The sequence below is a fragment of the Mandrillus leucophaeus genome, unplaced genomic scaffold (genome assembly GCF_000951045.1).
Source record: "Mandrillus leucophaeus isolate KB7577 unplaced genomic scaffold, Mleu.le_1.0 Scaffold318, whole genome shotgun sequence".
NCBI classification, from domain to species: domain Eukaryota; kingdom Metazoa; phylum Chordata; class Mammalia; order Primates; family Cercopithecidae; genus Mandrillus; species Mandrillus leucophaeus.
In genome coordinates, this window is record NW_012103343.1 from 1,957,503 (window position 1) to 1,974,927 (window position 17,425).

General features: G+C 41.7%; 1 protein-coding gene across 3 annotated transcripts in view; it reads left to right on the forward strand.

Annotated features, from left to right (window-relative positions):
- The first annotated feature begins 1,020 nt into the window (after positions 1-1,020).
- Positions 1,021-17,425, forward strand: part of RIF1 (replication timing regulatory factor 1) — a 61,462-nt gene continuing 45,057 nt past the window's right edge. For 2 of the 3 annotated variants that reach the window (XM_011987843.1, XM_011987845.1), the window contains exons 1-8: positions 1,021-1,171; positions 1,550-1,663; positions 2,403-2,481; positions 5,929-6,025; positions 7,390-7,517; positions 7,634-7,728; positions 10,965-11,154; positions 13,732-13,824. In XM_011987843.1, coding sequence (XP_011843233.1) covers positions 1,560-1,663; positions 2,403-2,481; positions 5,929-6,025; positions 7,390-7,517; positions 7,634-7,728; positions 10,965-11,154; positions 13,732-13,824 — 786 coding nt within the window. In that variant the 5' untranslated portion in view covers positions 1,021-1,171; positions 1,550-1,559. The remainder of the gene's footprint in view (positions 1,172-1,549; positions 1,664-2,402; positions 2,482-5,928; positions 6,026-7,389; positions 7,518-7,633; positions 7,729-10,964; positions 11,155-13,731; positions 13,825-17,425) is intronic. The other variant, XM_011987844.1, reaches the window with a different exon arrangement.

Genomic DNA, 17,425 nt, shown 5'->3' on the forward strand with positions numbered 1-17,425 from the left:
CCCGACTCCCGGGTTCACGCCATTCTCCTGCCTCAGCCTCCCGAGTAGCTGGGAGTACAGGCGCCCGCCACCACGCCCGGCTAATTTTTTTTGTATTCTAGTAGAGACGGGGTTTCACCCTGTTAGCCAGGATGGTCTCGATCTCCTGACCTCGTGATCCGCCCGTCTTGGCCTCCCAAAGTGCTGAGATTACAGGCTTGAGCCACCGCGCCCGGCCTCTTCTTTTTTTTTGAGAGACGGAGTCTTACTCTTACTCTGTCGCTCAGGCTGGAGTGCAGTGGCGTGATCTTGGCTCACTGCAACCTCCGCCTCCCGGGTTCAAGCGATTCTCCTGCCTCTGCTTTCCAAGTGGCTGGGACTACAGGCGTGCGCCACCACACCCAGCTAATTTTTGTATTTTTTTTTTTTTTAAGTAGAGACTGGCTTTTACTCTGTCGCTCAGGCTGGAGTGCAGTGGCGTGATCTTGGCTCACTGCAACCTCCGCCTCCCGGGTTCAAGCGATTCTCCTGCCTCTGCTTTCAGTGGCTGGGACTACAGGCGTGCGCCACCACACCCAGCTAATTTTTGTATTTTTTTTTTTTTTAAGTAGAGACCGGGTTTCACCATGTGTTGGCCAGGCTGGTCTCGAACTCCTGACCTCAGGCGACCCGCCCACCTCGGCCTCCCAAAGTGCTTGGATTACAGGTGTGAGCTACTGCGCCCGGCCAGCTCTTAGTCTTAAACCTAACAGTACGTTATCTCCTTTTGCTAACTGATTTGTAGCTAAAACTTCAACAAGCACTGGACTTGGAGTTTGAACACCTAGTCTAAAGGTCTACTAAGTTCAGTCTAGTGAGTGTGCGCAATTAAGTCACATTTTGAATTTCGTCTCTCGCCTTAGGCAAAACACCACCACCTGATGCTGACCAGCGGGGCGAGACACGGCAGCTGGGCAGGGAAGCGATGCGATCGATAACTCAGGTGCGCCGCTGACTGTTGGATTGGCTCGAACTTCTCCCGCCAGGCCTAACCTACTCCCGCGCACTCCTGGGCCCGCCCCGCCGCCATCTTGGTCTAGGAGGGAGAGCGCCGCACGCGTGAGTAAACAGCCGGAGCAGGGAAAGTCGAGCTCTGGCAGCGTCCGGGTGCTGAGGGGCAGAGGCGGAGAGGACCCTGTCCTGATCTTCCTAGGTGGGATAAATATCGGGGTCACAGTGATAGGCCGCGGGAAGCCCTTAGTCTGCCCACCCTCCGCCCCTTCGCGGCGAGATGCCTCGTTCCCCGGGCTTCTCCCGCCCTCTGCCGATCTCCTCCCTCTGTTGAAAGCTGCCCGGGAAAGTGGTGGCGGGAGCGGGCCCAGGCCCGAATGTGGCGTGGCCTCAGGTTCCTGGTGCCGGGCGCCGGAGGAGGTTCGCGCTGGGGTTTGGTGCTTCGGAGGCCTGGGGTGCAGACGCGGCGTGGCTGTGAGGCCGGGGCGGGCGTGCGGGTGTGAGGGCCGGACTCACAAGGCCGCCGCGGGGCTGTTTCCATCGGTCACTGGATTTTCTCCTCTTCCGGTTCGGGCCTCAGGGTGGCCGACATGACGGCCAGGGGTCAGAGCCCCCTCGCGCCGCTGTTGGAGACTTTGGAAGACCCTTCTGCCTCCCATGGAGGGCAGACTGACGCTTACCTGAGTCTGACCAGGTGAGGTCCGCCACGGGGCGTTGCTGGGTGGGGGGAGCGCTCTAGACTGGGGAGAAAGAAGGTGGTTGGGAGGGGCGCGTAGAATGAATATGAGTTCTAGAAGTCTGGCAAATGTGAGGACACCCGAGTCGCGGACGCGTTGGGGGGCGGGGGAGATGTATCCTAGGTGACGTTCCCGGGTACTGCTGCTGGTGCGCTTGAGGTGTGTGTTTGGAACGAGGGAGCTTGCACGTGTTTTGCAAGCGAGGGATTTTTAAAAGTTTCGCTTGGAAGTAGTTGTTGGAGGAGGGGTTTTCAGTGTAAACCTCCGATGTGTTGGGAAAATGTGGCTACCCAGAGTTGTTTTTTTTTTTTTTAACAGCCATAAACTGATTTTTATTAATTGCAAAATGCTTCAAAGTAATTTTCATAGAAATGTACTAAACTTTTGTAAAACCTTTTGTAAAGGCTTAGTAAATCGTTAGTAACTAGGGATAGGGATCCCCGTTCTGTCTTTTTGGAGTCAGGCTATCACAACTTGCGTGTAACGGATGTAAAAAGTTATTCTGAAGGGTTTTCTACTTTCATTTCTGATATATATTGCATTATATATTCTATATGCCTTTAAGGACTTTACCTACTGGGTTAATTCATTTACAAGAGTTAGAAAGTAATTTTTAAAAAGGTGGTGCATGTATTTTAGGGAGTTTTTTTTTTTCCCCGTCAACTACCTAAACTTGTGTTCTTCCTGCTTTTTAAGTCGTATGACTGGAGAAGAAGGAAAAGAAGTAATTATAGAAATCGAGAAAAAGCTTCCTCGGCTGTACAAAGTTTTAAAGGTATGTATCTGTTTGTTAAATAGTTTTTCACTTTTGGTAGTTTGTTTTTTTTGTTGTTGTTGTTTTGCGGTGGAGTTTCGCTCTTGTTGCCCAGAGAGAGTGCAGTGGCTCGGCCTTGGCTCACTGAAACCTCCGCCTTTCAGGTTCAAGCGATTCTCCTGCCTCAGCCTCCTGAATAGCTGGGATTACAGGCATCCGTCACCACCCCGGCTAATTGTGTATTTTTAGTAGAGAAGAGGTTTCTCCATATTGGTCAGGCTGGTCTCGAACTCCCGACCTCAGGCGATCCTCCTTCCTCGGCCTCCCAAAGTGTTGGGATTACAGGCGTGAGCCACCTTGCTGAGCCACTTTTGGTGGTTTTTAAAAGTTTTGCCGGTTGACTCAAAAGCTTTGAATCTAAAATATAACAGTAGTAATACTGATTATAATACTCTTTATTGTTACTTAAAGCTTCTCAGGTACTTTCTTAATTACCTTACGTGCTTTATCACTTAACTCTCCATAGTTCCATGAGATTATTTCTTAATGATCACTTTGCAGGTGAAGAAATTAATTTAATTTGCCTAAGTTGCCTAAGGGCACTTGAATCTGAGTTTGTGCTCTTGAAAGCAGTGATCAGAGATTAACCTGTTTTCTTTCCTTTGGGAATCTACATCTAAGTAAGTGATTTTAAAATTACAGTTGTCTTTGGTCTACTCTGTAGGTAGCATTAATTTCTTTTTCCTCATTCACCCTCAGTTTTTGCTACAACTGTTATCTTTTTTGCTTTAGGGAAATGATGTTTGACATCATACATATGGAGCTGTGTTCGTGTCTTCACTTGCCTACTCAGTGGCTTCCTGACCATCCTTAACATATTTTAAATTTTCTTGTTTTTAGAATGAAAAAGTTGAACTTTATCTCCAATGTTTCTTTGAGTTCTTATTTTTATGACCTTGTTCCTTTTTTTAAAAATATTTTTTGTTTTTATTATGACCTTGTTCTTGTGCTTTTATTTTTGTTTTTAATTATTAAAATTGAGGTGGGTATCTTGATAGGTTGCCTAAGCCGGTCTCGAACTCCTGGGTCCAAACGATCCTCCCATCTCAGCCTCCTTAGTAACTGAGATTACAAGTAGGTGCCACCATGCCCAACTTTTATGCTTTTTGTTTGTTTCAGGCAGATCTTGCTCTGTCACCCATGCCGGAGTGCAGTTTCACAATCTCAGCTCACTGCAACCTCTGTCTCCCATGTTCAAGTGATTTTCCTGCCTCAGCCTCCTGAGTAGCTGGGATTACAGGCATGCCCTCACCACGTCTGGCTAATATTTTTAGTAGAGATGGGGTTTCATCATGTTGACCAGGTTGGTCTTGAACTCCTGACTTCAGGTGATCCGCCCGTCTTGCCCTCCCAAAGTGCTGGGATTACAGGTGTGAGCCACTGTGCCCAGCCGTGTGCCTTTAAACAAGTGTTTCATCCAGACACGTATTGTACATTTTAACATGATTTTTGGCTAAGTATTAACAGAGATGCTGCCTACTCTTGGTGTTGTCATAGTCATCAACTTTTTTTGTGTAAGCAGAAACTTTATTGTGTGCTAGTTACTTAATATCGGTGTTTATTCCATTTTCTTTATTGTCATATTCCACATTGTTGTAATTCGATGTAAAGACATGCACTTTCGTATATTGAGCATTTATAGGATCAGGAACTCTATTGCATACTTTTTTTTTGGTTTTTTTTTTTTTTTTGGCGGGGGACAGAGTTTTGCTCTTGTTGCCCAGGCTGGAGTGCAGTGGCTTGAACACCTCCTGGGTTCAAGCTGTTCTCCTGCCTCAGCCTCCCAAGTACCTGGGATTACAGGCATGCGCCACCATGCCCGGCTAATTTTTTTTCGTATTTTTAGTAGGGACGGGGTTTCTCCATGTTGGTTGGCCACTGTGCCCAGTCTTATTGCATACATTTTGAGTCAAGTTGCATTGTTTGTAAATAGGATTTGTGCCTGAAATTATTTGGATACACGTGGAAGGTTGATAATAGAACAATAGCAATTTTAAGCAATGAAAGGATAATTGAATTCTTTCAGAGTAGTAACCATACCAGGTAAAGTAGAACATGTTTCTATGTTGTGTTTAGAGTTCAGCTAGGATTGTGTCTAGGAATCCACAACATTCTTGAAAATGAGACACATTATTGTTAAGGAACACTTTCAAGTAAGTTTAATGAAAATTAATCACAGACATTTACTAGCTATTATCCAGGAGATATAGTAGTAGCTCTCAAAGTATTAAGCCTTAGTTGCTTACACCTGGTTGCTGTACTATATCCCTTACATTCTGTACTCTAGGGTTTGAATTTTTTGGCTTCGTTTTGTAAATATAGAAGACACTGCAGAGAAGTATCTGCTCATATATTTAACCATTAACATTTGCTATTCTCCTGCTCAGGAATTTGAGGATTCCTTGGATATTTGATTCAAACAGATATGGGGGATTTTGAAGATAAATCCCTTTGGAGTAGGAAATGGTACAAGGAAATGGGGTACAGGGTAAAAGTAAACATACTGAGATCCTCTTTGACAGATTTGGCCTTTTATAGCTTTTACATAAATACGATGAGTTGGACTTTCAATTCTAGATTGACAGCCAGGCAAGGTGGCTCACGGCTGTAATCCCAGCACTTTGGGAGGTCTGAGGCGGGTGGATCACCTGAGGTCAGGAGTTCGAGACCAGCCTGGCCAACATGGTGAAACCCCCATCTCTACTAAAAATACAAAAAATGAGCCAGGCATGGTGGCGCACGCCTGTCATCCCAGCTACTGTTGAACCTGGGAAGCGGAGGTTGCAGTGAGAGATTATTGCAGTGAGTTGAGATTACATCATTGCGCTCCAACCTGGTCAACAAGAGCGAAACTCTTGTCTCCAAAAAAAAAAAAACAATTTCTAGATTGACATGGATTGAAATTCTCTTATGTATAAAGTAAGGTTTAAAAAATTGTTTTGTATAACTACTAATTGAGATAATAATAGATACTTTATAAATGTTACATTCTAACCCCTTCCTTCTCCCAGTCTTGGAGGAAGAGATGTCACTCCCCTCTAAAGTTAGGATGTTAGCTTTTGCATTTGAGTCTCTTGTTTACTCAGTGGAAGGGCCTTACTCCCTTTTCCCTGTTATGTCTTTAGCATTTTTCATCTGTTGACCTCTTTTTCTTTGCTTTCATAGGTGTAGAGATATCCTTTATCTTCATTCAGTTGATCTTGATCCGGTTTCCTCTCCTTTCTTTGCCAAACTGTACACATGGCCTTCTGATTTTATTCCTTGTTTATTTTTGTTTTTTATGCATATTCTCAAGGATTTGTTGGAGTAAAATGTGATGAATTTGTTTGTTCTATAATTGACTTCTGCTTTCTAAAGATTGATTTACAGCTGTGCTTGTTTGTAATAAATGTGGTTTTGTTTTTGTAGACTCACATTTCCAGTCAAAACTCGGAGCTGAGTAGTGCTGCTCTACAAGCCCTGGGGTTTTGCTTATATAATCCCAAAATTACCTCAGAATTATCAGGTAGATAAATTTCTTATGACTGTCAATAGTTTTAGAGTATAAAGTATAAATTTTAAGTATAATTTGATGCTGTTAAAAGTACTATTATCTCTGGATTAGTTTCAGAACCTGTAGTTTAAGGTTTGCTTTTAGGAAAGAATGTTTAGATTGTCATCACCTACACGTAGCTCTAACTTTGATACTACAAAATTTGCTCATAAAAATAAGGGGTATTTGACAAAAACTTAGCTGGGCGTAGTGGCGGGCGCCTGTAGTCCCAGCTACTCGGGAGGCTGAGGCAGGAGAATGGCGTGAACCCGGGAGGCGGAGCTTGCAGTGAACTGAGATCACGCCACTGCACTCCAGACTGAGAGAGTGAGCGAGACTGTCTCAAAAAAAAAAATATTTGCTGGGTGCAGTGTCTCATGCCTGTAATCCCAGCACTTTGGGAGGCTGAGGCGGGCTGATCACCTAAGGTCAGGAGTTGAAGACTAGCCTGGGCAACATGGAGAAACCCCATCTTTACTAAAAATACAAAAAAAATTAGCCAGGCGTTATGGCGCATGCCTGTGATCCCAGCGACTCAGGAGGCTGAGGCAGGAGAATCGCTTGAACGCGGGAGGTGGAGGTTGCAGAGAGCCAAGATGGTGCCATTGCACTCCAGCCTGGGAAGGAAGAGTGAAACTCCGTCTCAAACAAAAATAAAATAAAAAGGGTATTTAAACATGATTGCTGTAAAAATGGAAATTTTTATTCAGGCTTATGCACTAAGGAATATGCTGAATTGAAAAGTTCTTTGACATAATGATAAATGTGGGATAATTTGGAACTAAAAGTGGTAATAAAAGCACAGAACCTAATGCTTTCTAAGTTTTCAAGTAGTCTGCATTGTTGTTCCATAGTTAGATGATTTCCATTGTAAAGGAAACTCTTATCTTTAGAGAAGGAAAGTTAGGAATAAAGATGTCAAAGTTGTTACCATCTGTTTTTGAGGGAAAAGCTGCTGCTTGCTCTTTTTTATGCATGGAAGTGTTAACAACCTAAAGCAGGAGTTGTTCATTTTGGAGCAGAGATGCAGGATTGAAAACATCTTACCAAAAATTGTCTTGTATGTTCAAACCTACAGTGATATCTGTAGTTACTTCAGTTGCACAAGAAAGTCTGATTTGGTGTCTGTTGTTTATTTTCTCTCAGTATACCTTCCCTTCTAATCTGAATTTTGTGTTTTGGGGAGAAGTTTGGTATCAGCATTGGTTCTCTGATCTATTCTCTGGGAATACTTTTAATTTTATGATTGATGAGTATATTGTTTTCTCTAGTTTTATATTTGAGACTTTAAAGAGTATCAGCTATTCTATACAAAATTAAAACTGCTTGTTTTTCAGAGGCAAATGCTCTAGAATTGCTTTCAAAATTGAATGATACCATTAAGAGTTCAGACAAAAATGTACGTACCAGAGCACTTTGGGTGATATCTAAGCAGACATTTCCCTCTGAAGTGGTTGGCAAAATGGTGAGTATAGTTTTTGGGTATGCCGTCTTAACTATATGCCAATTAAAAAACAACTATAATGCCAATAAAAACAGTTCAGGCTTATTTCATTTGTATTTATTTGGTTTGTTTTTTAGGTATCCAGTATAATTGATTCATTAGAAATACTATTTAATAAAGGAGAGACGCATTCTGCTGTTGTTGATTTTGAAGCGTTAAATGTTATCATAAGGTATGCATTTGGATGCTGTGCAAATTGAAGAATAGTTTTCATAAGTTTAGCTGAAGGAGAGGGCTTTTGGAATTTAAATGAGAGACAGACATTAAAAGGGGGAAATGTCATTTACACCAAAAGACTCAAGGACAAGAAGTAACAGAAAGAAGGTGGAAGTAGATGTGCATGGGTTACTAGGTGTTTAAAATTTTTACTGGGACCATGTTCAAGGTGAAGTCTTGGTTATGTTCCTACTAGTAACATACACAGTTCGGGTTTGAAAAATATCTCTGTTAAAGCTTGTTGTAAGGGTTTTAAAAATAATGTAAACTCATAAGTGGGCTTAGGGGTTGTTTAGAAAGGCAATCAGTGTTTAGCAGGGAATAGGAGAGTACCTTCTTCATTTTTGTTATAACAGGCACACCAACAGCTAAACTCTTTTTTTTTTTAAGTGTAAACTCTTTGATGACATGATTTCTGTCTTCCCTGTTTTTTGTTCTTTAAAGTTTTCTTGTTGAGTTACTTGCTTTAACTTGCCCACTGTTGAATGCTCTGATTGATGCTAAGATTATGTCATCGTTCTCTGGCTATCCTCTTCTGTAACAATGATGAATTTAGCATAACAATAAGTAATACAGTTGGCCCTTTGTAAGTTCTGCATCCTTGTATTTAACCAATTGAGGGTTGAAAGTCTCAGAAAAATTGCATCTGTATTGAACATGTACGGACTTTGATTTTCTTGTCATTATTTCCTAAACAGTACAGTTTAACAACTACTTACTTAGCACTTACATTGTATTAGCTATTATCAGTAATCTAGAAATGATGTATAGGGGAAGATGTGCATAAGTTATATGCAAATACAGTCGTGTCACATAATGATGGAAATACATTCTGAGGAATGCATCATTATATAATTTCATCATTGTGCAAACATAGAGTGGACTTACACAAACCTAGAGGGGAGAGCCTACTATATACCTAGGCTGCATGGTACAACCTGTTGCTCCCAGGCTACAGACCTGTACAGTGTATTACTGTACTGGATGTTGTAGGCACTTCTAACACAATACTGTTTGTGTACCTAAACGTAGAAAAGGTACAGTAAAAATATGATAAAAAAGATTAAAAAATGGTACACCTGTATCTGGCGCTTACCACGGATGGAGGTTTTAGGACTAAAGTTTCTTTGGGTGAGTCAGTGAAGGAGTGATGAGGGAATGTGAAGGTCTGGGATGTTACTGTGCACTACTGTAGATTATTCATAAAGACTGTACACTTATGCTACACTAAATCTATAAAAACATTTTAAAAATAAATTAGTCTCTACTTTCTGTAACTTTTTTTGAGACAGTCACACTGTTGTTCAGGCTGGAGTGTAGTGGGGTGATATCGGCGCTCTGCAACCTCCACCCCCCAGGTTCAAGTAATTCTTGTGCCTCAGCTTCCTGAGTAGCTGGGATTATAGGCGCCCGCCACTACGACCGGCTTATTTTTGTATTTTTAGCAGAAATGGGATTTTGCCATGTTGGCCAGGCTGGTGTTGAACTCCTGACCTCAGGTGATCCACCCACCTCAGCCCCCCAAGTACTGGGATTGCAGGCGTGAACCACTGTGCCTGGCCAGCCTATTGTAACTTTAGACTTTAAAGTTTTAAAACTTTTTGACTTTTGTAAGAATAATTAGCTTTGGCTGGGCACAGTGACTCATGCCTGTAATCCCAGAACTTTGGGAGGCCCAGGTGGGCAGATTACCTGAGGTCAGCAGCGTGAGAGCAGCCTGGCCAACATGGTGAAACCCCATCTCTACTGAAAATACAAAATTAGCTGGGCGTGGTGATGTGTGCCTGTAATCTTCAGCTATATGGGAGACTGAGGCATAAGAATCACTTGCACCCAGGAGGCAGAGGTTGCAGTGCGCTGAGATAGTGCCACTGCACTCCAGCTTGGGTGACAGAGAGACTTGGTCTCAAAAAAAAAAAAAAGAATACTTAGCTTAAAACACAAACATACAATTGTACAAAATTATTTTCCCTCGTTAAATCCTTATTCTAGGAGCCTTAATTTTTTATTTATTTATTTATTTTTGACTTTCATAACTTTTTGGTTAACAACATAACACATCAGCCTAGGGCCTCTTGCAGGGTCAGGATCCTTATCAGTGTCTCCCACCATCACATCTTGTCATACTAAAACTTGTTCAAGGGCAATAACATGCATGGAGCTGTCATCTGTGGTTAATGCTGCCTTCTGGAGTATCTGCCGAAGGACCCTTCAAGGCTACTTTACAGTTAACTTTTTAAAAATAGAAGTAGGCGTAAACTCTAATAATAAAAATTACAGTGTGGTATATACATAAACCGGTAACATAGTCTTTTAAAAAAAATTTTTTTTTATTACTATTTTTTGTGTGTGTGATGGAGTCTTGCTCTGTCGCCAGGCTGGAACACAGTAGTGAGGTCTTGGCTCACTGCAACCTCTGCCTCTCAGATTCAAGCTATTCTGCCTCAGCCTCCCAAGTAGCTGGGATTACAAGCAAGTGCCACCACGCCCAGCTAAGTTTTGTATTTTTAGAAGAGACGGGGTTTCACCATGTTAGGATAGTCTCCATCTCCTGACCTCATGATCCCCCCGCCTCGGTCTCCCAAAGTGCTGAGATTACAGGTGTGAGCCACCGCACCTGGCCGGTCATTTCTTATCATTATCTTATAGTACAGTAATGTCCTCTATATAATTGTGCTGTACTTTTATGTGAATGAGAGTGCAGTAGATTTGTTGGTTTACACCATTGTTATCAGAAACATGAATAATGTATTGCACTGCAATGTTACAACAGCTACAATGTCACTAGGTGATAGGAACTTGTCAGGTCCCTTAAAATCTTACTGGACCACTATTGTGAATGTGCTGAGTTTTTAACCAAAACGTTTGTTTGTGGTGCATGACTATACCGTCCTTTTTATATCAGACCTGAGCATTATTGTGAGGTCCTAGAACCAGTACCCCAGGGATACTGAGGGGTGACTGTAATATTTCAATCTTAAGACAAGATTAGTTCTTTAAAAAAGTTTACAAAATTAATAATGTGCAAATTAGTAAAAATTGTATCTATTTCTTGTGTGCATATGCGTATTTGTATATATTCTAAAACAAATGGGCCGTACTGTGTATATTTCTGTGTGTCACATATTTTACTGCTTGTTAAGACTTAAAACGTGACGTCATGCTAATTATTCGTTGATTTCTTTATTATAGGCTAATTGAACAAGCCCCAACTCAAATGGGAGAAGAGGCAGTGAGGTGGGCAAAACTGGTCATACCTTTAGTGGTTCATTCAGCACAAAAGGTACATTTGCGGGGAGCAACTGCTTTGGAGATGGGAATGCCATTATTGCTTCAGAAACAGCAAGAAATAGCATCTATTACAGAGCAACTTATGACTACTGTGAGTGTTCTTTTATGTAAGAATTTTCTGGATACTGCATCAGAAGGTTTTGCACTAAGCTTAAAATTCAGTCTGGGGGCCAGATTTAGTGGCTCTCACCTGTAGTCCCAATGCGGGAGGCTGGGAGGCTGAGGTGGGAGGATTGCTTGAGGCCAGGAGTTCCAGACCCATCTGGGCAACAGAGTGAGACCCATCTCTACAAAATATCTTAAAAATTAGCTGGGCGTGGTGGCATGCGCCTGTAGTCTCAGATGCTTGGGAGGCTAAGGCGGGAGGATTGCTTGACCAGAAATTTGAGGCTGCAGTGAGCTATGATCTCACCACTGCATTCTAGCCTGGCTGAGTGAGAGCCTGTCCCCACCCCCCCAAAAAAAATCTGGGCATATTGGTATAGTTGCACTATGATCTAGGATTTTAGCTTTGAATCACAACATTAAGAATTGCATAAGTTAGCATAGGCACCTTGCTTATTACATAGTAGTAAGGAGGGGAGCTATGTATTGTTACTAAAATCCAGACATTTTACTTCGTTCCCAATAAATAGGAAATAGGAATTGTATTGCTGAAAGAGGGAGAGCATTAACTGATTCACTCATGTTTGGGTTGTTACTGTATAATCCTAGGAGATACAAATTTAATGTACATAAACTTACCTAGTCTCTATAGTTTTCTAGTTATTACTTGCCACAGGTTTTAGGTTTTCTAACCATTGTTCTTGTAACATATTTACTGGGCATCTGATATATGTAGTGCTTTGTTGCAGGCGCTGTAAATATAGCAGTGAACAAAGGAGGCTTGATGGAGCTTATTTTCTTGTGGGAGAGATAATTAAGTACATAGTGTAGTAAGTGAAGAGCGCTAAGGAGAAGAGCAAGGACTGGAGAGTGCTGTGAGAAAGGAATGTAAGGTGGTCAGAGAAGGCAAAGGAAAGGACATTTGAACAGTGATTTGAAGGCAGAGGAGTTACTCATGTGGATAATGTAGGGTAACTTCATACCAGACAAGAGAACCATGAGGGCAAAGGCCCGTCTCTAATGGTTGTGTACCTGGTTGGTGTTCTGGGAACACTGGGCAGTATGACAGTAGTGGAGTGAATTAGAGAGAGGAAAAGAGGGCCCAATCACATAGGACCATGGCGGGAACCATTGTTAAGGATGGATTTTTTACTCTAGGTTACATGGAAAGCCATATTTGAAGGCCTTGTTTTATTTTTTGTTTTAAGAGACAGGGTCTCACTATATTAACCAAGCAGATCTTGAACTCCTGGGCTCAAGCAGTCCTCCCACTTTAGTCTCCCAAAGTTTTGGGATGACAGGCGTGAGCCACCACACCCAGCCCCTAAAACCTGGGATTTTACTTGCTTAAAATGCAGAAGACTTCTTGGTAATGTTCAGTATGACAAAGTAACTCGAGTGTCTTCATAAATAGCTTTATTCTGATGAATTCATTTTTTAGTAACATATATATACATATAAATTTTTTTTTTTTTTTTTGAGACAGTTTCGTGATTGTTGCCCAGGCTGGAGTGCAGTGACGCGGTCTCAGCTCACTGTAGTCTCCACCTCTTGGGTTCAGGTGATTCTCCTGCCTCAGCAGGAGTAGCTGGGATTATAGGCACCTGCCACCATGCCCGACTGATATTTGTATTTTTAGTAGAGATGGGGTTTCACCATATTGGCCAGGCTGGTCTCGAACTTTTGACCTTGTGATCTGCCTGCCTCAGCCTCCCAAAGTGCTGAGATTACAGGCATGAGCCACCGTGCCTGACCATAAAATCCCTTTTGTAACCCATTTATCAAGCTTGCAACAAAGCATATATGAAATTCTTTATATAAATTTGAACTAAAAATTATTTCACGTGTCTGTTGATTATGAAGCTATTAATGTATTTTTTCATTATTAGTGTGAAAATATTAATACAGTGCCATTTAAACTAATTAATGATATGCATGCTGACATTTTTAGGGTAAAGTATATTGTTAGGAAAAAAGTTGGATTGATGGCTGGTAGGATGGCCAGATAGGTGATAAGACCAACATAGTAAAGTGTTAATGATAGAATCTGGGTGTTTGTATTAGAGCATTTACTGTAAAAACTCCTTCACATTCGCTCTATGCTTCAGCTTTTCTTGTGGAGTTTTTTGGGAGGGGTAATTTTTTTTTTTTTGAGACAGTCTCGCTCTGTCACCCAGGCTGGAGTGCAGTGGCATGTTCTCTGCTTTCTGCACCCTCCGCCTCCTGGGTTCAAGCAATTCTCATGCCTTAGCCTCCCGAGTAGTAGGAATTACAGGCGCCTGCCACCACACCCAGCTAATTTTTGTATTTTTAGTAGAGATGGGGTTTCACTGTATTGGCCAGGCTGGTCTTGAACTCCTGACTTCAGGTGATCTGCCTGCCTTGGCCTCCCAAAGTGCTGGGATTACAGGCTTGACCCACCGCACCTGGCCTTGGGTGGGGTAATATTTTTATCATGGAGAAAACTGGTTGAATCAGTTTTTAAAAATTATTCCTAGACTTTGATATTGGATTTTTTTTTTTCAAAGAGTCTGTTTGGTAAATTAATTGCTTTTGTTTGCAGAAATTAATCTCAGAACTCCAGAAGCTATTTATGAGTAAAAATGAGACTTACGTGTTAAAATTATGGCCTTTGTTTGTCAAACTACTTGGAAGGGTAAGTGCCCAGTTAATGAACAGTCCACAGTTTTTACATGCTGGACTCTTTCTGTTCTTACCTTTTCTTTGTACACTTGATGCTCATTATTTCCTTTGTACAGCTGATGCTCATTATTTCATGCTTACTAAAATTCATTTGTAAATCTGAAATCAGTACTTGCATTGCTTTTGCCATCATTTGTAGACACCCAGGGTGGCAAAGAATAGGAGTCACAATGTGCGTGTTTCCAGCTGAGGTCAAGCAAAGTTACGCTCTGCCTTTTTGTTTTAGTTCTCATAGCTTAAACAAGTGTCCTTTTTATAATCCCTGTAATGCCACATTTTTCACTTTTCCTTGCTTTTCCTGGTGGTTTACTGGTTAAATTTGGGACCCAAAGCCTGGGTCCAGATGCTGTCTAGTTTGTGTTCCTAAGCAAAGGAAGGCTGTGATATACCCAATGAGGAAAATAAACTTTGTTCAGGCACGATTTATAGAGCTACTGGCTGTGAATTTGATGTTAGTGATTCAGTAATGTAAAATATCTTCTAATAGATAGATGTTAAACAGGTTATATATTGAACAGCTGACAAAAGTGTGTCCATAGACTCAAAGAAACCTAACTGTGTATTTCCCATGGGAGTGATTGCTCAGTATTTGCTAATTTAGTTTCCAGGCTCTTTTATATAATAGAAAACCATAACTACTATGAATAATGAGCGAGAATCAGCTGTATGTTCAATGATTAAGCAGATTTTAGGTGGTAGGGAGTGTGCTGCTTTTATTGTGTTCTAACCATTTGTAAATGAAGAATTCAATGGCATTAAATCTACTCATAATGTTGTAAGCATCACCACTATCTATACCCAAAACTTGTGCATCATCCCCAACAAAAACTGCACCCATTAAGCAGTAAACTCCCTCTGCCCTCCTCCCCCACCCAGACATCACCCTTTTGTTCTACTTTCAGTCTCTACGAATTTGCTTATTCTAGGTACCTCATAAAAGTGAAATTATAACATATTTGCTCCTCTGTGTCTGGCTTATTTCACTAAGCATAAAGTTTTTTTATTTTTTTTGAGACAGAGTTTCACTCTTGTTGCCCAGGCTGGAGTGCAATGGTGTGATCTCAGCTCACTGCAACCTCTGCCTCGTGGGTTCAAGCAATTCTCCTGCCTCAGCCTCCTGAGTAGCTGGGACTACAGGCATGTGCCTCTATGCCCGGCAAATTTTTGTGTTTTTAGTAGAGACAGGAAGGATTTCACCATTTTGGCCAGGATGATCTTGATCTCCTGACCTCGTGATCTGCCCACCTCGGCCTCCCAGAGTGCTGGGATTACAGGCATGTGCCACCGTGCCTGGCAGCGTAAAGTTTTTAAGATTTATCCATGTCATAACATATATTAAAGTTGCATTCTTATGGCTGAGTGATTGTATATAACACATTTTGTGTATCTGTTGAGAGACATTTAGGTTGTTTCTACCTTTTGGCTATTGTGAATAATGTTGCTGTAAACACCAGTGTACAAATCTGTCAGAGTTACCGCTTTCAGTTTTTTGGGTATATATTTAAGAGTGGAATTGCTGGGTTATGTAGTAATTCTATGTTGAACTTTTTGAGAAAGCCTCAAACTCTTTCTTTTTTTGAGACAAGGTCTGGCTCTGTCTGTCACCCAGGCTGGAGTGCAGTGGCACAACCTCACTCACTTCAACCTGTCTCCCAGGCTCAAACCATCCTCCCACCTCAGCCTCCCGATTACTTGGGACTACCACCCTGCCCAGCTAAATTTTTTTTTTTTCCCATATTTTTTGTAGAGATGGGATTTTGCCATGCTGCTCAGGCTGGTTTCCAACTCAAGTGATCTGCTCGCCTCAGCCTCCAAAATTGCTGAATTACAGGCATGAGCCACTTGGACCAGCCAGCACCAAACTCTTCTGTAGCAGCTGCACCATTTTACATTCCCACCCGTAATGCACTAGGGTTCCACTTTCTTAACATCCTCACCAACACTTTTTATTTTCCTTTTTGTTTTTGATAGCCATTCTAGTGAATGTGAAGTGGGATTGATTTGGTATAGATTTGCATTTCTCTGATTACTAGTGATGTTGAACATCTTTTCACTTGGTTCTTGGCTGTTTTAATTGTCTGTGGAGAAATGTCTAAGTCCTTGGTCCATTTTTGAGTAGGTTTGAATTTTTGTTGAGTTGTAGTTCTTTATATGTTTTTGATATTCTTCCTGTATCAGTTATGTGATTTGCAAATATTTGTTTCCATTCTATAGGTTCTCTTTTGCTTTCTTGGTAATATCCATTGCACAGTTTTTAATTTTGGTATATCATGTATATTTTTTGTTATTGCTCGTACTTGACATCATATTCATGAAGTTGTTGCCAAATCCAATGTCATTTTTGTTTCCCAATGCGTTCTTGTAAGAATTTTCCAGTTTTAGATCTTGAATATAGATCTTTGAACCATTTTGAGTGAATATTTGGATATGGTGGAAGGTGAGAGTCCAGGTTCATCCTTTTGCGTGTAGATGTTCAGATTCCTCAGTACCATTTATTGAAAAGGTTGTTTTTATTAAATCCTTTTGGTACCCCTTTTTTTTTTGTTTTTTGAGACAGTCTTACTCTGTTGCCAAGGCTGCAGTGCAGTGGCATGATCTCGGCTCAGTGCAACCTCTGCCTCCTGGGTTCAAGCAATTCTCCTGCCTCAGTCTCCCAGGTAGCTGGGATTACAGGTGCCCACCACCTTGCTCGGCTAATTTTTTTTCTTTTTTGTATTTTTATTAGAGATGGGGTTTTACCACATTGGCCAGGCTGGTCTTGAACTTCTGAGCTCAAGAGATCCACCCGCCTCGACCTCCCAAAGTGCTGGGATTACAGGCATGAGCCACCGCACCTGGCCTTTGGTGGCCTTTTGAAAATCAGTTGAACACAGGTGCAAAGATTTATATCCAAGCTCAGTATTCTGTGCTGTTAGTGTGTATGGCTGTCCTTATGCAGTTACCGTATGTATTAATTACTGTAGCTTTATACTACGTTTGGAAGTCAGTCAGTGTGAGTTGTCTGGTTTTCTTATTTTTCAGGATTGTTTTGGCTTTTAATTTAAAAAAAAAATTTTTTTTTTTTTGAGCTGGAGACTCTCCCTGTCGCCCAGACTGGAGTGCAGTGGCGTGATCTCAGCTCACTGCAACCTCCGCCTCCTGGGTTCAAGTGATTTTCCTGCCTCAGCCTCCTGAGTAGCTGGGACTGCAGTTGCACACCACCATGCCTGGCTGAAGTTTTGTATTTTTAGTAGAGATGGTGTTTCACCATATCGGCCAGGCTGGTCTCGAACTCCTGACCTTGTAATCTGCCCGCCTTGGCCTCCCAAAGTGTTGGGATTACTCGTGTGAGCCACGACGCTGGCTGTTTTGGCTTTTTGAGGCTCTTTGCAATTCCGTGTTAATTTGACGATAGACTTCTTTATCTGTGAAAAAGACAGTTGAAATCATGGTAGGGATTGTGATGAATCTGCGTATAATGCCTTGAGTAGTTAGCATTTCATTGATGTTAAGTCTTTCTACCAATGAGCAGATGTCTTTCCATTTGTTTAGGCTTTTTTTTTTTTTTTTTTTTT